General features: G+C 41.9%; 1 protein-coding gene across 1 annotated transcript; it reads left to right on the forward strand.

The window, feature by feature from the left end:
• Window positions 1-715: 715 nt before the first annotated feature.
• sumf2 (sulfatase modifying factor 2) lies at window positions 716-23812 on the forward strand. The gene is made up of 9 exons (XM_075487028.1): window positions 716-922; window positions 997-1144; window positions 1246-1360; window positions 1476-1520; window positions 1613-1763; window positions 20741-20796; window positions 21137-21221; window positions 22239-22380; window positions 22471-23812. Exons 1-9 carry the CDS (start codon window positions 808-810, stop codon window positions 22571-22573), a joined length of 960 nt encoding a protein of 319 aa, XP_075343143.1. The 5' UTR covers window positions 716-807; the 3' UTR covers window positions 22574-23812.
• The last annotated feature ends 940 nt before the right edge of the window (window positions 23813-24752 follow it).

Below are 24752 nucleotides of genomic sequence, written 5' to 3' on the forward strand. Positions count from 1 at the left end.
GTGGTCTGAATCTGCACAAATCTGTCAATTCAGACTGGAATCGAGCTGATTTATCAGGAGCAAGCCCAATGCTGTGGTCCACTTCCTGATGGTGCTAAGCCAGCGTTATGCCTGAAATACTCAAGTATTTTCGGGATTCTGACCTTGTTTTATGCTCCTTCACTCCATATTTGAATATTTAATTTTCTCTCACAAGCGTTACTTCGAAAATTAAAAGAAGATGCACTGAAATCATCCTAGATATCCTGTTTTAACCCGTATAAATGTTAACTTACGTTTATGGTTCCTCATCTTGCATCAGTTCAAATAATTCATTCTTTAATATTTAAATGCACATTTTAACCATTATCAACAGCATAGTTGAACTCTTCATTTCAATCAGATTATCACAACTCCATAAAAACTATCCTTGTGGTTACATTTCTTAAATTATCAGTGAAATCACTTCTTCTTCAATTAAAGTTAAACCAAGACTATTCCTTTTTGCAAGTACTGTACCAGAAATATAATTTAGTTTTCCTTTAATTGGTGATCCAACTTAACAGTTTTATTTATTTTTGTGTATATATATATATATATATATATATATATATGTATATGTATGTATATATTTATATATGTATGTAGTTCAACTTGACAAATGCCGTTCATGGGGAGAGATTTTTGTCGCTTTTACACAGAGCGGAACCTTATAACACGGAACCCGTTCAAGGTTGAACACATTTCCGTTATCGTTGCAACGGTGAAAGTCGTCTGACCAAAAACATTTAACCATAAAGTTGAAGTTGTTCCGTGGACGAAAGTGTTATGAAAACATATTATAATTCCATATTTGTATTGAATCGTAGTTTCAGGTCAATAACTGCTCAAGCCACCATGTCAAGATATTTCTGGATATTTCCTGTTTTCCTGTCGGTGGCGGGTAAGATTTCTTTCTCTGTTTTTACCGAAACTAAAGCAACATTCAGCATGATGAGACGGCTCTTCTGCTGACAGCCGCGGGGGAGATGCTGAACATCCCCGGAGGAGGGATGCTGATGGGGACCAGTGCAGCCGATGGGAGGGACGGAGAGTCCCCGGTCAGGGAAGTCCAAGTGCAGCCCTTTAAAATGGACAAATACCCGGTCACAAATGCAGATTTCAGGTAATAGAAGTGCAAATCCGAGCCCAGAAAGCATGAAATAGCAAGACTGTAAAAAGAAAAGGATGAAAAGGTCAGGATGGATGTTTGTTTTTTGTACACAGAGACTTTGTGAGAGCGCAGAAATACAAAACAGAAGCAGAGACTTTCGGCTGGAGTTTTGTGTTTCAGGACTTTGTGTCTGAGGAGTTGAAGAGTAAAGTCACTCAAAGAATTGAGGTACTGTGTGTTTAAGAATAGTAAATCAAATGAATTCATTAACAGTCAACAGCAGATGGCAACGTGAAAAACTTGTCAACCTTTAATTTCCTTGTTTTTCTTCTTGGCTCCCCAGTCTGCTCCCTGGTGGCTGCCCGTGGAGCGAGTGTTTTGGAGGCAGGTAAGCTCTTCCACTGCTGGGGTCTATAAGGGGGTCTATATGGGATCCCTAAGTGTGCTAGCACTTCACACCTTTGACCTCCGACTGTTCAGCCTGCAGGACCTGGCTCAGGGATTCGGGATCATCTGGACTTCCCGGTGGTTCAAGTGAGCTGGAATGATGCTCAGGCCTTCTGCATCTGGAGAAGCTGCAGACTGCCAACAGAGGAGGAGTGGGAGTGGGCTGCACGTGGGGGGCTGCAAGGTAAAGCTCAGTCTGTACACTTCAAGCTCAGTCTGTACACTTCAAGCTCAGTCTGTACACTAAGAGTTCAGTCTGTACACTTAAAGCTCAGTCTGTACACTTAGAGCTCAGTCTGTATACTTAGAGCTCAGTCTGTACACTTAGAGCTCAGTCTATACACTTAAAGCTCAGTCTGTACACTTAGAGCTCAGTCTGTACACTTAGAGCTCAGCCTGTACACTTAAAGCTCAGTCTGTACACTTAGAGCTCAGCCTGTACACTTAAAGCTCAGTCTGTACACTTAAAGCTCAGTTTGTACACTTAAAGCTCAGTCTGTACACTTAGAGCTCAGCCTGTACACTTAAAGCTCAGTCTGTACACTAAGAGTTCAGTCTTTACACTAAGAGCTCAGTCTGTACACTTAGAGTTCAGTCTGTACACTTAAAGCTCAGTCTGTACACTTAAAGCTCAGTATGTACACTTAAAGCTCAGTCTGTACACTAAGAGCTCAGTCTGTACACTTAAAGCTAAATCTGTACACTAAGAGTTCAGTCTGTACACTTAAAGCTCAGTCTGTACACTTAAAGCTCAGTCTGTACACTTAGAGTTCAGTCTGTACACTTAAAGCTCAGTCTGTACACTTAAAGCTCAGTCTGTACACTAAGAGTTCAGTCTGTACACTTAAAGCTCAGTCTGTACACTTAAAGCTCAGTCTGTACACTTAAAGTTCAGTCTGTACACTTAAAGCTCAATCTGTACACTAAGAGTTCAGTCTGTACACTTAAAGCTCAGTCTGTACACTTAAAGCTCAGTCTGTACACTTAAAGCTCAGTCTGTACATTTGGAGCTCAGTCTGTACACTTAAACCTCAGTCTGTACACTAAGAGTTCAGTCTGTACACTTAGAGCTCAGTCTGTACACTAAGAGTTCAGTCTGTACACTTAGAGCTCAGTCTGTACATTTAAAGCTCAGTATGTACACTAAGAGTTCAGTCTGTACACTTAAAGCTCAGTCTGTACACTTAAAGCTCAGTCTGTACACTTAGAGCTCAGTCTGTACACTAAGAGTTCAGTCTGTACACTTAAAGCTCAGTCTGTACACTTAGAGTTCAGTCTGTACACTTAGAGCTCAGTCTGTACACTTAGAGTTCAGTCTGTACACTTAAAGCTCAGTCTGTACACTTAAAGCTCAGTCTGTACACTTAGAGCTCAGTCTGTACACTTAGAGCTCAGTCTGTACACTTAAAGCTCAGTCTGTACACTTAAAGCTCAGTCTGTACACTTAGAGCTCAGTCTGTACACTTAGAGCTCAGTCTGTACACTAAGAGCTCAGTCTGTACACTTAAAGCTCAGTCTGTACATTTTGAGCTCAGCCTGTACACTTAAAGCTCAGTCTGTACACTTAGAGCTCAGCCTGTACACTAAGAGCTCAGCCTGTACACTTAGAGTTCAGTCTGTACACTAAGAGTTCAGTCTGTACACTTAGAGTTCAGTCTGTACACTTAAAGCACAGCCTGTACACTTAGAGTTCAGTCTGTACACTTAGAGTTCAGTCTGTACACTTAAAGCTCAGTCTGTACACTAAGAGCTCAGTCTGTACACTTAGAGCTCAGTCTGTACACATAGAGCTCAGTCTGTACACTTAGAGTTCAGCCTGTACACTTAGAGCTCAGTCTGTACACTTAAAGCTCAGCCTGTACACTTAGAGTTCAGTCTGTACACTTAAAGCTCAGTCTGTACACTAAGAGTTCAGTCTGTACACTTAGAGCTCAGTCTGTACACTTAAAGCTCAGTCTGTACATTTTGAGCTCAGCCTGTACACTTAAAGCTCAGTCTGTACACTTAGAGCTCAGCCTGTACACTAAGAGCTCAGTCTGTACACTTAAAGCTCAGTCTGTACACTTAAAGCTCAGTCTGTACACTTAAAGCTCAGTCTGTTCACTAAGAGTTCAGTATGTACACTTAAAGCTCAGTCTGTACACTTAAAGCTCAGTCTGTTCACTAAGAGTTCAGTCTGTACACTTAAAGCTCAGTCTGTATACTTAAAGATCAGTCTGTACACTAAGAGCTCAGTCTGTACACTTAAAGCTCAATCTGTACACTAAGAGTTCAGTCTGTACACTTAAAGCTCAGCCTGTACACTTAAAGCTCAGTCTGTACATTTGGAGCTCAGTCTGTACACTTAAAGCTCAGTCTGTACACTTAAAGCTCAGTCTGTACACTTAAAGCTCAGTCTGTACACTTAAAGCTCAGTCTGTACACTTAGAGCTCAGCCTGTACACTTAGAGCTCAGTCTGTACACTTAAAGCTCAGTCTGTGCACTTAGAGCTCAGTCTGTACAATAAGAGTTCAGTCTGTACACTTAGAGCTCAGCCTGTACACTTAGAGCTCAGTCTGTACACTAAGAGTTCAGTCTGTACACTAAGAGTTCAGTCTGTACACTTAGAGCTCAGCCCGTACACTTAAAGCTCAGCCTGTACACTAAGAGTTCAGTCTGTACACTTAGAGCTCAGTCTGTACACTTAGAGTTCAGTCTGTACACTTAAAGCTCAGTCTGTACACTAAGAGTTCAGTCTGTACACTTAAAGCTCAGCCTGTACACTAAGAGCTCAGTCTGTACACTAAGAGTTCAGTCTGTACACTTAAAGCTCAGTCTGTACACTTAAAGCTCAGTCTGTACACTTAAAGCTCAGTCTGTACACTAAGAGTTCAGTCTGTACACTTAGAGTTCAGTCTGTACACTTAGAGCTCAGCCCTTTACACTTAAAGCTCAGTCTGTACACTTAAAGCTCAGTCTGTACACTTAAAGCTCAGTCTGTACACTAAGAGTTCAGTCTGTACACTTAGAGCTCAGCCTGTACACTTAAAGCTCAGTCTGTACACTTAAAGCTCAGTCTGTACACTTAGAGCTCAGCCTGTACACTTAAAGCTCAATCTGTACACTTAAAGCTCAGTCTGTACACTTAAAGCTCAGTCTGTACACTAAGAGTTCAGCCTGTACACTTAAAGCTCAGTCTGTACACTTATAGTTCAGTCTGTACACTTAGAGTTCAGTCTGTACACTTAAAGCTCAGCCTGTACACTAAGAGTTCAGTCTGTACACTTAGAGCTCATTCTGTACACTTAAAACTCAGTCTGTACACTTAAAGCTCAGTCTGTACACTAAGAGCTCAGTCTGTACACTTAGAGCTCAGCCTGTACACTTAAAGCTCAGTCTGTACACTTAGAGCTCAGTCTGTACACTTAGAGCTCAGTCTGTACACTTAGAGCTCAGCCTGTACACTTAGAGCTCAGTCTGTACACTTAGAGTTCAGTCTGTACACTTAAAGCTCAGCCTGTACACTAAGAGCTCAGCCTGTACACTTAGAGCTCAGTCTGTACACTTAGAGCTCAGTCTGTACACTTAGAGTTCAGTCTGTACACTAAGAGTTCAGTCTGTACACTTAAAGCTCAGCCTGTACACTTAAAGCTCAGTCTGTACACTTAGAGTTCAGTCTGTACACTTAAAGCTCAGTCTGTACACTAAGAGTTCAGTCTGTACACTTAAAGCTCAGTCTGTACATTTAGAGTTCAGTCTGTACACTTAAAGCTCAGTCTGTACACTTAGAGCTCAGTCTGTACACTAAGAGCTCAGTCTGTACACTTAGAGTTCAGTCTGTACACTTAAAGCTCAGTCTGTACACTTAAAGCTCAGTATGTACACTTAAAGCTCAGTCTGTAAACTAAGAGTTCAGTCTGTACACTTAAAGCTCAGTCTGTACACTTAAAGCTCAGTCTGTACACTTAAAGCTCAGTCTGTACACTTAAAGCTCAGTCTGTACACTAAGAGTTCAGTCTGTACACTTAAAGCTCAGTCTGTACACTTAAAGCTCAGTCTGTACACTTAAAGCTCAGTCTGTACACTTAGAGTTCAGTCTGTACACTTAAAGCTCAGTCTGTACACTTAAAGCTCAGTCTGTACACTTAAAGTTCAGTCTGTACACTTAAAGCTCAATCTGTACACTAAGAGTTCAGTCTGTACACTTAAAGCTCAGTCTGTACACTTAAAGCTCAGTCTGTACACTTAGAGCTCAGCCTGTATACTTAAAGCTCAGTCTGTACATTTGGAGCTCAGTCTGTACACTTAAACCTCAGTCTGTACACTAAGAGTTCAGTCTGTACACTTAGAGCTCAGTCTGTACACTAAGAGTTCAGTCTGTACACTTAGAGCTCAGTCTGTACATTTAAAGCTCAGTATGTACACTAAGAGTTCAGTCTGTACACTTAGAGCTCAGTCTGTACACTTAAAGCTCAGTCTGTACACTTAAAGCTCAGTCTGTACACTTAGAGTTCAGTCTGTACACTTAGAGCTCAGTCTGTACACTAAGAGCTCAGTCTGTACACTTAAAGCTCAGTCTGTACACTTAGAGCTCAGTCTGTACACTTAGAGTTCAGTCTGTACACTTAAAGCTCAGTCTGTACACTTAAAGCTCAGTCTGTACACTTAGAGCTCAGTCTGTACACTTAGAGCTCAGTCTGTACACTTAAAGCTCAGTCTGTACACTTAAAGCTCAGTCTGTACACTAAGAGCTCAGTCTGTACACTTAGAGCTCAGTCTGTACACTTAGAGTTCAGTCTGTACACGTAGAGTTCAGTCTGTACACTTAAAGCTCAGTCTGTACACTTAGAGCTCAGTTTGTACACTTAAAGCTCAGTCTGTACACTAAGAGTTCAGTCTGTACACTTAAAGCTCAGCCTGTACACTTAAAGCTCAGTCTGTACATTTGGAGCTCAGTCTGTACACTTAAAGCTCAGTCTGTACACTTAAAGCTCAGTCTGTACACTTAAAGCTCAGTCTGTACACTTAAAGCTCAGTCTGTACACTTAGAGCTCAGCCTGTACACTTAGAGCTCAGTCTGTACACTTAAAGCTCAGTCTGTGCACTTAGAGCTCAGTCTGTACAATAAGAGTTCAGTCTGTACACTTAGAGCTCAGCCTGTACACTTAGAGCTCAGTCTGTACACTAAGAGTTCAGTCTGTACACTAAGAGTTCAGTCTGTACACTTAGAGCTCAGCCCGTACACTTAAAGCTCAGCCTGTACACTAAGAGTTCAGTCTGTACACTTAGAGCTCAGTCTGTACACTTAGAGTTCAGTCTGTACACTTAAAGCTCAGTCTGTACACTAAGAGTTCAGTCTGTACACTTAAAGCTCAGTCTGTACACTAAGAGTTCAGTCTGTACACTTAGAGCTCAGTCTGTACACTTAAAGCTCAGTCTGTACACTTAGAGCTCAGTCTGTACACTTAAAGCTCAGTCTGTACACTTAGAGCTCAGCCTGTACACTAAGAGCTCAGTCTGTACACTAAGAGTTCAGTCTGTACACTTAGAGCTCAGTCTGTACACTTAAAGCTCAGTCTGTACACTAAGAGTTCAGTCTGTACACTTAGAGCTCAGTCTGTACACTTAAAGCTCAGTCTGTACACTTAGAGCTCAGTCTGTACACTTAAAGCTCAGTCTGTACACTAAGAGTTCAGTCTGTACACTTAGAGTTCAGTCTGTACACTTAGAGCTCAGCCCTTTACACTTAAAGCTCAGTCTGTACACTTAAAGCTCAGTCTGTACACTTAAAGCTCAGTCTGTACACTAAGAGTTCAGTCTGTACACTTAGAGCTCAGCCTGTACACTTAAAGCTCAGTCTGTACACTTAAAGCTCAGTCTGTACACTTAGAGCTCAGCCTGTACACTTAAAGCTCAATCTGTACACTTAAAGCTCAGTCTGTACACTTAAAGCTCAGTCTGTACACTTAGAGCTCATTCTGTACACTTAAAACTCAGTCTGTACACTTAAAGCTCAGTCTGTACACTAAGAGCTCAGTCTGTACACTTAGAGCTCAGCCTGTACACTTAAAGCTCAGTCTGTACACTTAGAGCTCAGCCTGTACACTTAAAGCTCAGTCTGTACACTTAGAGCTCAGTCTGTACACTTAGAGCTCAGTCTGTACACTTAGAGCTCAGCCTGTACACTTAGAGCTCAGTCTGTACACTTAGAGTTCAGTCTGTACACTTAAAGCTCAGCCTGTACACTAAGAGCTCAGCCTGTACACTTAGAGCTCAGTCTGTACACTTAGAGCTCAGTCTGTACACTTAGAGTTCAGTCTGTACACTAAGAGTTCAGTCTGTACACTTAAAGCTCAGCCTGTACACTTAAAGCTCAGTCTGTACACTTAGAGTTCAGTCTGTACACTTAAAGCTCAGTCTGTACACTAAGAGTTCAGTCTGTACACTTAAAGCTCAGTCTGTACATTTAGAGTTCAGTCTGTACACTTAAAGCTCAGTCTGTACACTTAGAGCTCAGTCTGTACACTAAGAGCTCAGTCTGTACACTTAGAGTTCAGTCTGTACACTTAAAGCTCAGTCTGTACACTTAAAGCTCAGTATGTACACTTAAAGCTCAGTCTGTAAACTAAGAGTTCAGTCTGTACACTTAAAGCTCAGTCTGTACACTTAAAGCTCAGTCTGTACACTTAAAGCTCAGTCTGTACACTTAAAGCTCAGTCTGTACACTAAGAGTTCAGTCTGTACACTTAAAGCTCAGTCTGTACACTTAAAGCTCAGTCTGTACACTTAAAGCTCAGTCTGTACACTTAGAGTTCAGTCTGTACACTTAAAGCTCAGTCTGTACACTTAAAGCTCAGTCTGTACACTTAAAGTTCAGTCTGTACACTTAAAGCTCAATCTGTACACTAAGAGTTCAGTCTGTACACTTAAAGCTCAGTCTGTACACTTAAAGCTCAGTCTGTACACTTAGAGCTCAGCCTGTATACTTAAAGCTCAGTCTGTACATTTGGAGCTCAGTCTGTACACTTAAACCTCAGTCTGTACACTAAGAGTTCAGTCTGTACACTTAGAGCTCAGTCTGTACACTTAAAGCTCAGTCTGTACACTTAGAGCTCAGTCTGTACATTTAAAGCTCAGTATGTACACTAAGAGTTCAGTCTGTACACTTAGAGCTCAGTCTGTACACTTAAAGCTCAGTCTGTACACTTAAAGCTCAGTCTGTACACTTAGAGTTCAGTCTGTACACTTAGAGCTCAGTCTGTACACTAAGAGCTCAGTCTGTACACTTAAAGCTCAGTCTGTACACTTAGAGCTCAGTCTGTACACTTAGAGTTCAGTCTGTACACTTAAAGCTCAGTCTGTACACTTAAAGCTCAGTCTGTACACTTAGAGCTCAGTCTGTACACTTAGAGCTCAGTCTGTACACTTAAAGCTCAGTCTGTACACTTAAAGCTCAGTCTGTACACTAAGAGCTCAGTCTGTACACTTAGAGCTCAGTCTGTACACTTAGAGTTCAGTCTGTACACGTAGAGTTCAGTCTGTACACTTAAAGCTCAGTCTGTACACTTAGAGCTCAGTTTGTACACTTAAAGCTCAGTCTGTACACTTAGAGTTCAGTCTGTACACTAAGACTTCAGTCTGTACACTTAGAGTTCAGTCTGTACACTAAGACTTCAGTCTGTACACTTAGAGTTCAGTCTGTACACTTAAAGCTCAGTCTGTACACTTAGAGTTCAGTCTGTACACTTAAAGCTCAGTCTGTACACTTAAAGCTCAGTCTGTACACTTAGAGCTCAGTCTGTACACTTAGAGCTCAGCATGTACACTTAGAGCTCAGTCTGTACACTTAGAGTTCAGTTTGTACACTTAAAGCTCAGCCTGTACACTTAGAGCTCAGTCTGTACACTTAGAGTTCAGTCTGTACACTTAAAGCTCAGCCTGTACACTAAGAGCTCAGCCTGTACACTTAGAGTTCAGTCTGTACACTAAGAGTTCAGTCTGTACACTTAGAGTTCAGTCTGTACACTTAAAGCTCAGCCTGTACACTTAGAGTTCAGTCTGTACACTTAGAGTTCAGTCTGTACACTTAAAGCTCAGTCTGTACACTAAGAGCTCAGTCTGTACACTTAGAGCTCAGTCTGTACACTTAGAGCTCAGTCTGTACACTTAAAGCTCAGTCTGTACACATAGAGCTCAGTCTGTACACTTAGAGCTCAGCCTGTACACTTAGAGCTCAGTGTGTACACTTAAAGCTCAGTCTGTACACTTAGAGCTCAGTCTGTACACTTACAGTTCAGTCTGTACACTTAAAGCTCAGTCTGTACACTTAAAGCTCAGTCTGTACACTAAGAGCTCAGTCTGTACACTTAAAGCTCAATCTGTACACTAAGAGTTCAGTCTGTACACTTAAAGCTCAGTCTGTACACTTAAAGCTCAGTCTGTACACTTAGAGCTCAGCCTGTACACTTAAAGCTCAGTCTGTACATTTGGAGCTCAGTCTGTACACTTAAAGCTCAGTCTGTACACTAAGAGTTCAGTCATTACACTTAGAGCTCAGTCTGTACACTTAAAGCTCAGTCTGTACACTAAGAGTTCAGTCTGTACACTTAGAGCTCAGTCTGTACACTTAAAGCTCAGTCTGTACACTTAGAGTTCAGTCTGTACACTTAGAGCTCAGTCTGTACACTAAGAGCTCAGTCTGTACACTTAAAGCTCAGTCTGTACACTTAGAGCTCAGTCTGTACATTAAGAGTTCAGTCTGTACACTTAGAGCTCAGTCTCTACACTTAGAGCTCAGTCTGTACACTTAGAGCTCAGTCTGTACACTTAGAGTTCAGTCTGTATACTTAGAGCTCAGTCTGTACACTTAGAGTTCAGTCTGTACACTTAAAGCTCAGTCTGTACACTTAAAGCTCAGTCTGTACACTTAGAGCTCAGTCTGTACACTTAGAGCTCAGTCTGTACACTTAAAGCTCAGTCTGTACACTTAAAGCTCAGTCTGTACACTAAGAGCTCAGTCTGTACACTTAGAGCTCAGTCTGTACACTTAGAGTTCAGTCTGTACACTTAAAGCTCAGCCTGTACACTTAGAGCTCAGTCTGTACACTTAGAGTTCAGTCTGTACACTTAAAGCTCAGCCTGTACACTAAGAGCTCAGCCTGTACACTTAGAGTTCAGTCTGTACACTTAGAGTTCAGTCTGTACACTTAAAGCTCAGTCTGAACACTAAGAGCTCAGTCTGTACACTTAGAGCTCAGTCTGTACACTTAGAGCTCAGTCTGTACACTTAGAGCTCAGCCTGTACACTTAGAGCTCAGTCTGTACACTTAAAGCTCAGTCTGTACACTTAGAGTTCAGTCTGTACACTTAAAGCTCAGTCTGTACACTAAGAGTTCAGTCTGTACACTTAAAGCTCAGTCTGTACACTTAGAGTTCAGTCTGTACACTTAAAGCTCAGTCTGTACACTTAGAGCTCAGTCTGTACAGTAAGAGTTCAGTCTGTACACTTAAAGCTCAGTCTGTACACTAAGAGCTCAGTCTGTAAACTAAGAGTTCAGTCTGTACACTTAAAGCTCAGTCTGTACACTTAGAGTTCAGTCTGTACACTTAAAGCTCAGTCCGTACACTAAGAGCTCAGTCTGTACACTTAGAGCTCAGTCTGTACACTTAGAGCTCAGTCTGTACACTTAGAGCTCAGCCTGTACACTTAGAGCTCAGTCTGTACACTTAGAGTTCAGTCTGTACACTTAAAGCTCAGTCTGTACACTTAAAGCTCAGTCTGTACACTTAGAGTTCAGTCTGTACACTTAAAGCTCAGTCTGTACACTAAGAGTTCAGTCTGTACACTTAAAGCTCAGTCTGTACACTTAGAGTTCAGTCTGTACACTTAAAGCTCAGTCTGTACACTTAGAGCTCAGTCTGTACACTAAGAGCTCAGTCTGTACACTTAGAGTTCAGTCTGTACACTAAGAGCTCAGTCTGTACACTAAGAGCTCAGTCTGTAAACTAAGAGTTCAGTCTGTACACTTAAAGCTCAGTCTGTACACTTAGAGTTCAGTCTGTACACTTAAAGCTCAGTTTGTACACTTAGAGCTCAGCCTGTACACTTAAAGCTCAGTCTGTACACTAAGAGTTCAGTCTTTACACTTAAAGCTCAGTCTGTACACTTAAAGCTCAGTATGTACACTTAAAGCTCAGTCTGTACACTAAGAGTTCAGTCTGTAAACTAAGAGTTCAGTCTGTACACTTAAAGCTCAGTCTGTACACTAAGAGTTCAGTCTGTACACTTAAAGCTCAGTCTGTACACTTAAAGCTCAGTCTGTACACTTAAAGCTCAGTCTGTACACTTAAAGCTCAGTCTGTACACTTAGAGCTCAGCCTGTACACTTAGAGCTCAGTCTGTACACTTAAAGCTCAGTCTGTGCACTTAGAGCTCAGTCTGTACAATAAGAGTTCAGTCTGTACACTTAGAGCTCAGCCTGTACACTTAGAGCTCAGTCTGTACACTAAGAGCTCAGTCTGTACACTAAGAGTTCAGTCTGTACACTTAGAGCTCAGCCCGTACACTTAAAGCTCAGCCTGTACACTTAGAGTTCAGTCTGTACACTTAAAGCTCAGTCTGTACACTAAGAGTTCAGTCTGTACACTTAGAGCTCAGTCTGTACACTTAGAGTTCAGTCTGTACACTTAAAGCTCAGTCTGTACACTAAGAGTTCAGTCTGTACACTTAAAGCTCAGTCTGTACACTAAGAGTTCAGTCTGTACACTTAGAGCTCAGTCTGTACACTTAAAGCTCAGTCTGTACACTTAGAGCTCAGTCTGTACACTTAAAGCTCAGTCTGTACACTTAGAGCTCAGCCTGTACACTAAGAGCTCAGTCTGTACACTAAGAGTTCAGTCTGTACACTTAGAGCTCAGTCTGTACACTTAAAGCTCAGTCTGTACACTAAGAGTTCAGTCTGTACACTTAGAGCTCAGTCTGTACACTTAAAGCTCAGTCTGTACACTTAGAGCTCAGTCTGTACACTTAAAGCTCAGTCTGTACACTAAGAGTTCAGTCTGTACACTTAGAGTTCAGTCTGTACACTTAGAGCTCAGCCCTTTACACTTAAAGCTCAGTCTGTACACTTAAAGCTCAGTCTGTACACTTAAAGCTCAGTCTGTACACTAAGAGTTCAGTCTGTACACTTAGAGCTCAGCCTGTACACTTAAAGCTCAGTCTGTACACTTAAAGCTCAGTCTGTACACTTAGAGCTCAGCCTGTACACTTAAAGCTCAATCTGTACACTTAAAGCTCAGTCTGTACACTTAAAGCTCAGTCTGTACACTAAGAGTTCAGCCTGTACACTTAAAGCTCAGTCTGTACACTTATAGTTCAGTCTGTACACTTAGAGTTCAGTCTGTACACTTAAAGCTCAGCCTGTACACTAAGAGTTCAGTCTGTACACTTAGAGCTCATTCTGTACACTTAAAACTCAGTCTGTACACTTAAAGCTCAGTCTGTACACTAAGAGCTCAGTCTGTACACTTAGAGCTCAGCCTGTACACTTAAAGCTCAGTCTGTACACTTAGAGCTCAGCCTGTACACTTAAAGCTCAGTCTGTACACTTAGAGCTCAGTCTGTACACTTAGAGCTCAGTCTGTACACTTAGAGCTCAGCCTGTACACTTAGAGCTCAGTCTGTACACTTAGAGTTCAGTCTGTACACTTAAAGCTCAGCCTGTACACTAAGAGCTCAGCCTGTACACTTAGAGCTCAGTCTGTACACTTAGAGCTCAGTCTGTACACTTAGAGTTCAGTCTGTACACTAAGAGTTCAGTCTGTACACTTAAAGCTCAGCCTGTACACTTAAAGCTCAGTCTGTACACTTAGAGTTCAGTCTGTACACTTAAAGCTCAGTCTGTACACTAAGAGTTCAGTCTGTACACTTAAAGCTCAGTCTGTACATTTAGAGTTCAGTCTGTACACTTAAAGCTCAGTCTGTACACTTAGAGCTCAGTCTGTACACTAAGAGCTCAGTCTGTACACTTAGAGTTCAGTCTGTACACTTAAAGCTCAGTCTGTACACTTAAAGCTCAGTATGTACACTTAAAGCTCAGTCTGTAAACTAAGAGTTCAGTCTGTACACTTAAAGCTCAGTCTGTACACTTAAAGCTCAGTCTGTACACTTAAAGCTCAGTCTGTACACTTAAAGCTCAGTCTGTACACTAAGAGTTCAGTCTGTACACTTAAAGCTCAGTCTGTACACTTAAAGCTCAGTCTGTACACTTAAAGCTCAGTCTGTACACTTAGAGTTCAGTCTGTACACTTAAAGCTCAGTCTGTACACTTAAAGCTCAGTCTGTACACTTAAAGTTCAGTCTGTACACTTAAAGCTCAATCTGTACACTAAGAGTTCAGTCTGTACACTTAAAGCTCAGTCTGTACACTTAAAGCTCAGTCTGTACACTTAGAGCTCAGCCTGTATACTTAAAGCTCAGTCTGTACATTTGGAGCTCAGTCTGTACACTTAAACCTCAGTCTGTACACTAAGAGTTCAGTCTGTACACTTAGAGCTCAGTCTGTACACTAAGAGTTCAGTCTGTACACTTAGAGCTCAGTCTGTACATTTAAAGCTCAGTATGTACACTAAGAGTTCAGTCTGTACACTTAGAGCTCAGTCTGTACACTTAAAGCTCAGTCTGTACACTTAAAGCTCAGTCTGTACACTTAGAGTTCAGTCTGTACACTTAGAGCTCAGTCTGTACACTAAGAGCTCAGTCTGTACACTTAAAGCTCAGTCTGTACACTTAGAGCTCAGTCTGTACACTTAGAGTTCAGTCTGTACACTTAAAGCTCAGTCTGTACACTTAAAGCTCAGTCTGTACACTTAGAGCTCAGTCTGTACACTTAGAGCTCAGTCTGTACACTTAAAGCTCAGTCTGTACACTTAAAGCTCAGTCTGTACACTAAGAGCTCAGTCTGTACACTTAGAGCTCAGTCTGTACACTTAGAGTTCAGTCTGTACACGTAGAGTTCAGTCTGTACACTTAAAGCTCAGTCTGTACACTTAGAGCTCAGTTTGTACACTTAAAGCTCAGTCTGTACACTTAGAGTTCAGTCTGTACACTAAGACTTCAGTCTGTACACTTAGAGTTCAGTCTGTACACTAAGACTTCAGTCTGTACACTTAGAGTTCAGTCTGTACACTTAAAGCTCAGTCTGTACACTTAGAGTTCAGTCTGTACACTTAAAGCTCAGTCTGTACACTTAAAGCTCAGTCTGTACACTTAGAGCTCAGTCTGTACACTTAGAGCTCAGCATGTACACTTAGAGCTCAGTCTGTACACTTAGAGTTCAGTTTGTACACTTAAAGCTCAGCCTGTACACTTAGAGCTCAGTCTGTACACTTAGAGTTCAGTCTGTACACTTAAAGCTCAGCCTGTACACTAAGAGCTCAGCCTGTACACTTAGAGTTCAGTCTGTACACTAAGAGTTCAGTCTGTACACTTAGAGTTCAGTCTGTACACTTAAAGCTCAGCCTGTACACTTAGAGTTCAGTCTGTACACTTAGAGTTCAGTCTGTACACTTAAAGCTCAGTCTGTACACTAAGAGCTCAGTCTGTACACTTAGAGCTCAGTCTGTACACTTAGAGCTCAGTCTGTACACTTAAAGCTCAGTCTGTACACATAGAGCTCAGTCTGTACACTTAGAGCTCAGCCTGTACACTTAGAGCTCAGTGTGTACACTTAAAGCTCAGTCTGTACACTTAGAGCTCAGTCTGTACACTTACAGTTCAGTCTGTACACTTAAAGCTCAGTCTGTACACTTAAAGCTCAGTCTGTACACTAAGAGCTCAGTCTGTACACTTAGAGCTCAATCTGTACACTAAGAGTTCAGTCTGTACACTTAAAGCTCAGTCTGTACACTTAAAGCTCAGTCTGTACACTTAAAGCTCAGTCTGTACACTTAGAGCTCAGCCTGTACACTTAAAGCTCAGTCTGTACATTTGGAGCTCAGTCTGTACACTTAAAGCTCAGTCTGTACACTAAGAGTTCAGTCATTACACTTAGAGCTCAGTCTGTACACTTAAAGCTCAGTCTGTACACTAAGAGTTCAGTCTGTACACTTAGAGCTCAGTCTGTACACTTAAAGCTCAGTCTGTACACTTAGAGTTCAGTCTGTACACTTAGAGCTCAGTCTGTACACTAAGAGCTCAGTCTGTACACTTAAAGCTCAGTCTGTACACTTAGAGCTCAGTCTGTACATTAAGAGTTCAGTCTGTACACTTAGAGCTCAGTCTCTACACTTAGAGCTCAGTCTGTACACTTAGAGCTCAGTCTGTACACTTAGAGTTCAGTCTGTATACTTAGAGCTCAGTCTGTACACTTAGAGTTCAGTCTGTACACTTAAAGCTCAGTCTGTACACTTAAAGCTCAGTCTGTACACTTAGAGCTCAGTCTGTACACTTAGAGCTCAGTCTGTACACTTAAAGCTCAGTCTGTACACTTAAAGCTCAGTCTGTACACTAAGAGCTCAGTCTGTACACTTAGAGCTCAGTCTGTACACTTAGAGTTCAGTCTGTACACTTAAAGCTCAGCCTGTACACTTAGAGCTCAGTCTGTACACTTAGAGTTCAGTCTGTACACTTAAAGCTCAGCCTGTACACTAAGAGCTCAGCCTGTACACTTAGAGTTCAGTCTGTACACTTAGAGTTCAGTCTGTACACTTAAAGCTCAGTCTGTACACTAAGAGCTCAGTCTGTACACTTAGAGCTCAGTCTGTACACTTAGAGCTCAGTCTGTACACTTAGAGCTCAGTCTGTACACTTAGAGCTCAGCCTGTACACTTAGAGCTCAGTCTGTACACTTAAAGCTCAGTCTGTACACTTAGAGCTCAGCCTGTACACTTAGAGCTCAGTCTGTACACTTAAAGCTCAGTCTGTACACTTAGAGTTCAGTCTGTACACTTAAAGCTCAGTCTGTACACTAAGAGTTCAGTCTGTACACTTAAAGCTCAGTCTGTACACTTAGAGTTCAGTCTGTACACTTAAAGCTCAGTCTGTACACTTAGAGCTCAGTCTGTACAGTAAGAGTTCAGTCTGTACACTTAAAGCTCAGTCTGTACACTAAGAGCTCAGTCTGTAAACTAAGAGTTCAGTCTGTACACTTAAAGCTCAGTCTGTACACTTAGAGTTCAGTCTGTACACTTAAAGCTCAGTCCGTACACTAAGAGCTCAGTCTGTACACTTAGAGCTCAGTCTGTACACTTAGAGCTCAGTCTGTACACTTAGAGCTCAGCCTGTACACTTAGAGCTCAGTCTGTACACTTAGAGTTCAGTCTGTACACTTAAAGCTCAGTCTGTACACTTAAAGCTCAGTCTGTACACTTAGAGTTCAGTCTGTACACTTAAAGCTCAGTCTGTACACTAAGAGTTCAGTCTGTACACTTAAAGCTCAGTCTGTACACTTAGAGTTCAGTCTGTACACTTAAAGCTCAGTCTGTACACTTAGAGCTCAGTCTGTACACTAAGAGCTCAGTCTGTACACTTAGAGTTCAGTCTGTACACTAAGAGCTCAGTCTGTACACTAAGAGCTCAGTCTGTAAACTAAGAGTTCAGTCTGTACACTTAAAGCTCAGTCTGTACACTTAGAGTTCAGTCTGTACACTTAAAGCTCAGTTTGTACACTTAGAGCTCAGCCTGTACACTTAAAGCTCAGTCTGTACACTAAGAGTTCAGTCTTTACACTTAAAGCTCAGTCTGTACACTTAAAGCTCAGTATGTACACTTAAAGCTCAGTCTGTACACTTAAAGCTCAGTCTGTACACTTAGAGTTCAGTCTGTACACTTAAAGCTCAGTCTGTACACTAAGAGTTCAGTCTGTACACTTAAAGCTCAGTCTGTACACTTAGAGTTCAGTCTGTACACTTAAAGCTCAGTCTGTACACTTAGAGCTCAGTCTGTACACTAAGAGCTCAGTCTGTACACTTAGAGTTCAGTCTGTACACTAAGAGCTCAGTCTGTACACTAAGAGCTCAGTCTGTAAACTAAGAGTTCAGTCTGTACACTTAAAGCTCAGTCTGTACACTTAGAGTTCAGTCTGTACACTTAAAGCTCAGTTTGTACACTTAGAGCTCAGCCTGTACACTTAAAGCTCAGTCTGTACACTAAGAGTTCAGTCTTTACACTTAAAGCTCAGTCTGTACACTTAAAGCTCAGTATGTACACTTAAAGCTCAGTCTGTACACTAAGAGTTCAGTCTGTAAACTAAGAGTTCAGTCTGTACACTTAAAGCTCAGTCTGTACACTAAGAGTTCAGTCTGTACACTTAAAGCTCAGTCTGTACACTTAAAGCTCAGTCTGTACACTTAAAGCTCAGTCTGTACACTTAAAGCTCAGTCTGTACACTAAGAGCTCAGTCTGTACACTTAAAGCTCAGTCTGTACACTTAGAGCTCAGTCTGTACACTTAGAGCTCAGTCTGTACACTTAAAGCTCAGTCTGTACACTTAAAGCTCAGTCTGTACACTTAGAGCTCAGTCTGTACACTTAGAGTTCAGTCTGTACATTTAGAGCTCAGCCTGTACACTTAGAGCTCAGCCTGTACACTTAGAGCTCAGTCTGTACACTAAGAGCTCAGTCTGTACACTTAAAGCTCAGTCTGTACACTAAGAGCTCAGTCTGTACACTTAGAGCTCAGCCTGTACACTTAGAGCTCAGCCTGTACACTTAGAGCTCAGTCTGTACACTAAGAGCTCAGTCTGTACACTTAGAGCTCAGTCTGTACACTTAGAGCTCAGTCTGTACACTTAGAGCTCAGTCTGTACACTAAGAGCTCAGTCTGTACACTTAGAGCTCAGTCTGTACACTAAGAGCTCAGTCTGTACACTTAAAGCTCAGTCTGTACACTTAGAGCTCAGTCTGTACACTTAAAGCTCAGTCTGTACACTTAAAGCTCAGTCTGTACACTTAGAGCTCAGTCTGTACACTTAGAGCTCAGTCTGTACACTTAGAGTTCAGTCTGTACATTTAGAGCTCAGCCTGTACACTTAGAGCTCAGCCTGTACACTTAGAGCTCAGTCTGTACACTAAGAGCTCAGTCTGTACACTTAGAGTTCAGTCTGTACACTTAGAGCTCAGCCTGTACACTTAGAGCTCAGTCTGTACACGTAGAGTTCAGTCTGTACACTTAAAGTTCAGTCTGTACACTTAGAGCTCAGTCTGTACACTTAAAGCTCAGTCTGTACACTTAGAGTTCAGTCTGTACACTTAGAGCTCAGTCTGTACACTTAGAGCTCAGTCTGTACACTTAAAGCTCAGTCTGTACACTTAAAGCTCAGTCTGTACACTTAAAGTTCAGTCTGTACACTTAGAGCTCAGTCTGTACACTTAGAGCTCAGTCTGTACACTTAAAGCTCAGTCTGTACACTTAAAGCTCAGTCTGTACACTTAGAGCTCAGTCTGTACACTTAGAGCTCAGTCTGTACACTTAGAGCTCAGTTTGTACACTTAAAGCTCAGTCTGTACACTTAGAGCTCAGTCTGTACACTTAGAGCTCAGTTTGTACACTTAAAGCTCAGCTGGGCTCTGTTTGGCAAGATTTCACAGGATTGTGTTTAAAATTAGTTAACAAGTGAAGTGAGTACAACTTTTTGCAACAAAGCTGAAGTCAAAAGACTTTTAGACTCAGTTTAAAGGCATTAGTACAACTGAACTCAAGCTTCTCAAAATCAGCGTAGCACACTCAGAGAATGTGGCTGGGGACCGAATCCCTCCTTCACGGATACCTCTAGCCTCAGAGTGCTCAGAGCTCCCATCTTTGTGCAGGTCGGGTGTAGCTGAACTCCCAATAAAGCTGCTCTCATTCACATCTTTTTCTGTTTCTTTTGTCAAACAGCTGAAAATCTGCCCACAGGGACAACATGTCAAGTCACATTTCCCAGAATAAAATCCAGCTTCATCTGATTAAAACAATAACCTAAATGTAGGGATGTCAGCTGATCAGTTTCTGGGGGGGTCACACAACACCAAGGCGAATCAGATGGTCTCAGATGAACCTCAGTGTTTTTGGTCAGAAATGCAAAGTCTTAATGGTGACGCATGGAGGTGGGAGTGTGATGATACACAGGTGTGCGGGTGCTTTGTTTAAAGATGGCCCCTGTAATGCCTGCGAGTATAACTAAAACACAAAAATGTGTGCAGTAGGTTGGCGTAGTAGGAATATTCTTTAGAAAAGTAAAAACTTTGATTTGAATAAAAAATTAAAAGTAGAGTAACACAACACATTCAAACATGTGCATCTCAGATGTTGTCCATGTTTCAGATGCCTGAGGCTGTTATAAAAACATAATTCTTATCCTTGATGCTCACATTGTCACAATCCTCTCTGCCTGTCTGTAACACCGCCGTCTGCTCAGAGTCCCTCAGCGTCCCTCAGCGTCCCTCAGAGTCTCTCAGCGTCCCTCAGCGTCCCTCAGCGTCCCTCAGCGTCCCTCAGAGTCTCTCAGCGTCCCTCAGCGTCCCTCAGAGTCCCTCAGAGTCCCTCAGCGTCCCTCAGCGTCCCTCAGCGTCCCTCAGAGTCCCTCAGAGTCCCTCAGCGTCTCTCAGCGTCCCTCAGAGTCCCTCAGCGTCCCTCAGAGTCCCTCAGAGTCCCTCAGCGTCCCTCAGAGTCCCTCAGAGTCCCTCAGCGTCCCTCAGAGTCTGTCTGCTCCCAGAAGGGCAGAAGGGAAAGTCTCATGAGCGGTAGAAACAAAATGCAAACCTGCCTTTTTACCCTGTAAAACATGTGGAGAACTTGGTATCTTTTGAACTTCTGGATGCAGATGTTCCCTTGTTGCAACATGATTAAACGTCCTTTCAGACAGTATTCCTGAGTATTCTTATTCATTTTCCGAACACAAAGTATAAAAAAGAAAAAAAAAGTAAGATTTGAAAGCTGTTCTGACGTTTGGGTTTCATCGTTTTTAATATTTTGAATCCAAAGTGTTTCATTTTTCATCGAAGCAAATACTGTTCAGCTTCCAGGTGCTATAACCTGTGAAATGGTTTGACATGGTACAGCCCCATCTTTCTCTACAACAGAAGATCCTAAACTACATTCCAGGAAGCGTTTCAGATGAAGTTGAAAAAGGAGAACATTTTCCATGAATGAAACATCATTTTTCTGACTTTTGGTCCCTTTTTTCACGCCTCTTGTGCTCCAGGTCGGACGTATCCATGGGGGAACAAGTTCCAGGCCAACCGGAGCAACCTGTGGCAGGTCAGCCTGAGCCGTACTGCATGCTGCACAGTTTGTTGTTCGCAGGGAGGAAATAATTATTTTATTTTTTGTCTTTAAACACAGATAAGCATGTTCCGCCACTTTCTGCTGATAACTTTGCTACTTTCTTCAGCTAAATTGACCATTTTGAAGGTGAAATGCTAAAGATGATCAAGATCTCCTTGTTTTTCACATGCATCATGATGGTTGAATGTGTTGCTAACTGGATGAATCGTTGTATTAAGTGAGATACTTATTGAAAAAGGCTGTAGTTAAAGTACTGATTTGACTTTTTATTTCAGTAGTCATAACAAAAACCGGTTTTACTCGTTTGTTTTAGGGAAAGTTTCCAGATGGAGACACTGCAGAGGACGGGTACCACGGCTCATCTCCAGTCACAGCATTTCCTCCTCAGAACAGCTACGGTAATTACGCCTGAAGAAAAGACTGTTAGCGATAACAGAAGGTTATTAAATCAAATCAAATCAAATCAAATTTATTTGTATAGCACATTTCATGTACAAACAATTCAAAGTGCTTTACATAAAATAAAAGCATTGCAGCAGGGAGTGGAAGAAGCATTAAAATACATAAAAGAATATAAAGAGAAACAAATAAAATCATTTAAATTATTTAAAAACAAGCAACAGTCCACATAAATTAAAAGATATCGTGCAGATTTCATGCATAGACACATGAGAACAGAAATGTTTTTAACCTGGATTTAAAAATGTCTCCATTTGGTGAAAGTTTAATCTCCACTGGCAGTTTGTTCCACTTGTTTGCGGCATAACAGCTAAATGCTGCTTCTCCATGTTTAGTCTGGACTCTGGACTGGACCAGCTGACCTGAGTCCTTGGATCTCAGAGCTCTGCTGGCTTTATATTCTCTGAACATATCACAGATTGTAAACCATCAGCAGGCTTTTAAAATCTATTCTGTGACTGACTGGAAGCCAGAGTAAAGATTTTAAAGCTGCTGTGATGTGTTCAGATCTCTTAGTCCGGGTTAAAACTCCAGCAGCAGCGTTCTGGATGAGCTGCAGATGTTTAATGCTCTTTTTGGGAAGTCCAGTTAAAAGAGCGTTACAGTGATGGAGTCTGCTGGAGATGAATGCATGGATGAGTTTCTCCTGGTCTTTTTGGGAGAGGAAATCTTTAATTCTTTTACCAACATTCCTTTAGTTAAAAGCATGGCCTGGAAATACATTTAAGGAATTTTGCCCTTTTTTCACTCGCTGACACCATTTTCTGAGGTCTCAGTGAAATGTCTTTGACATGCTTTGCGCAAAATAAAGCAGAGGAAGTTAAAGTTAATGTTAAAGTGAATAAAGCTGCTCTCCTTCCATGTGCGCTTCCTCTGAGATCTTTTGTACAGCTTTGCACAGCTATGCAAACATGATTTGGACGCAAACACATCATACGTAATCATTTCTCCTGTAGGACTGTATGACATGATGGGAAACACATGGGAATGGACATCCACACCCTTCCCGTCGGCACAGCCAATGTACGCGCTGCGCGGCGCCTCCTGGATCGACACGCTGGATGGTTCAGCCAATCACAAGGCTCGGATCACAACCAGGTGAGTTGATGGATGCTGGACGTTGGGACTGAGGGATGCTGCTGCACAGCTCTGCTGACTAACTGATGGTGGCCATTATGTGTCCCGCAGGATGGGCAACACTCCCGACTCTGCCTCGGATAATCTGGGATTCAGGTGTGCTGCCGGCCACGGACAGAACCCGTCCAAGAACACAGAGAAAGCAGAACTCTAGCAGCACCCACTCATTTATCAATGAATCTGACGGCCTTCCAGTTGACTACAAGTACTGCATGAAATGAAACTGCTCCAACTATGTTTCTCCCATGGAGAACTCAGAGGGTTTTAATAATAAAAGGTCCATCTTTTACTTTCTACACGAGTCTGTGCACATTCTGAGGAATTTCACGCCTCCGTTGAATTTATTCACTGGAACGGCAACAAGGGGACGCTCACTGGCTGCCAGCAGTGGGGTGGTCTTCCTTCTATCGGCTGGCTTCTTTCTTTTGTTGAGTTCTGCTATGTGACTTGAGAGCAAATGGGTGCATTACTTTATTCCCAGCGCCTCTAATCCTGGCTTTGGCTTCCGGTTTACTTTCTCTTTTTGAGTCGTGGGTGGATTAGACTCAGACTGGGGGGCACATTCTGAGAAAAACCGGTTAAATGCCCAGTCTCTGTGAAGCCAAAGCTTCTGTCTGTTGTGATGTGGTGTAGGGGACCTTTGTTTTCATGAACCAAAGCAGGAAGTTTACAGGCAGCGTGGAAGCTGCAGGTTCCACGCTGCAGGATCGGTTTTGTGAATTGAGCAGTTGAATGAAATAAAATTGCATTTGAACAACGACTGTTTTCAGTTTCTGCCTGAAACCCCAACAGAGCTTCTCTAGAAATGGCTGTTGCTTTTGTTTTATCATGTAATGCATGCACAGTTTTTCATCATTTGTATTAAAGCTCATTATTGTTGCTTCATAAAAACTTAAACTTCAACTTCCTGTCCCGCCCCATCAAAACACATGAGAACTCGTGCACGTCTACGTGCACGCCAGATGCGCGTACACGACTCCTCATTCATCAACTCACCTGTCATTTGCGATCATGGAAGACACAGTAAGTAGACTAGCCCGTAATAAAGTTCAATAGTCTAGATAAATAAGCGTGGGGACGAGCCTACCTTGTATCGTGCGTGCACAATCGGTGATTGACAGGCAGCAGAGCCCAGCTCGTAACCTGATTGGTTACCTTTTACCGGTCCGGTCTGCAATTTTGTAAACAAACCTGCTGGCTTTGGAGGGACCTAGCGGGACATATAGGGGACCTAGAGAACTCATTTTTTTTTGTATTGGGGTATTTAATGTACTACTTTCAGAATCCCCGGACAGTTCCAGGCATTATGCTTGAAAAAGAGTTGCAGACTGCAGCTTTAAATGGATGTAAAGTGCTTCATAAATAAAATTTATTATTATTATTATTATTATTATCTTATTCGATTTTGTTGTATTTTATTGCTTTCACTGTTCTTTTATTGTTTTTATTTGTTTTTACTTCTTCTCTTTATTTATTACCTGCTGTAAAGCACTTTGGTACACCGTAAGGATTGTCTGTAAAGGGCTGTAGAAATAAACTACATTTACACAAACGGCACAAAATCGTCCGTGTGAAAAACGTAAATCGGTTGCCTGGCAACCAGCAGTGATTCCAGGAAGTCATCCCCATGAGCTCATGTCAGATATCACAGTCACTTTGTTCTGTTTATGTCTCTGTTTTTACTCATGTTTAGTTTCTGCGCAGGTCAAACCAGACCAGCCTCAAACAAAGTGTTCAATAAGGATTTTAAAATGAGGAGACAGTCTGGGTGAGCTGTCAACTGTCGGTCCTTAAGCTAAGCTAAGCTAAGCTAACTTTAGCTTGTTTTCAAAGTCTTCAGAAAGAAGCAGATATCTATATGTATGCTTCCTTAAAATGTCAAAACGTTCCTTTTAGAAATGTTTTTTATAAAACCAGAAGTTTAAGTGAAACTTAGCTATAGTTCAGGCTATAACAGGATAACACATATATGTCCAATTTCTGTCTCAATTTCGGGGATGAATTCTCCCCTCAACACGTTATCTTCCTAATATGTGCCTCATTATTCATAAAACACTAACTAACATATCTTCTATGAAAGTTTTTTTCCTGGGGGGCAGGCCAGGGTTGATCTATTTAGCATGAAATGTGAAGTGTTGTCAGCTGAGAGGAGAGTGATTCCCAGCCTTCTGGATGTTTCCTCTTTTAAAGGTGACCTACTTTTCTCTGCTGGGGGGCTTTCTGTAGGACACAGCCACCCTGCATCTTCATGCTGGCTCAGGGCTAAATCTGGGTCTATGATCATGGAGGCATTTTCTTAAACTGACAATAAGATCATTAGGAATGGAAATAAT

This window comes from Odontesthes bonariensis, chromosome 16 (assembly GCF_027942865.1).
Source record: "Odontesthes bonariensis isolate fOdoBon6 chromosome 16, fOdoBon6.hap1, whole genome shotgun sequence".
NCBI classification, from domain to species: Eukaryota; Metazoa; Chordata; class Actinopteri; order Atheriniformes; family Atherinopsidae; genus Odontesthes; species Odontesthes bonariensis.

Bases quoted from the DNA above. Each gene is read 5' to 3' on its own strand.
- sumf2 (XM_075487028.1), top strand. From the start codon at position 808: ATGAAAACATATTATAATTCCATATTTGTATTGAATCGTAGTTTCAGG. The intron at 923-996 runs GTAAGATTTCTT...TTCTGCTGACAG, and splicing joins TGTTTTCCTGTCGGTGGCGG to CCGCGGGGGAGATGCTGAAC. The intron at 20,797-21,136 runs GTCAGCCTGAGC...CGTTTGTTTTAG, and splicing joins ACCGGAGCAACCTGTGGCAG to GGAAAGTTTCCAGATGGAGA.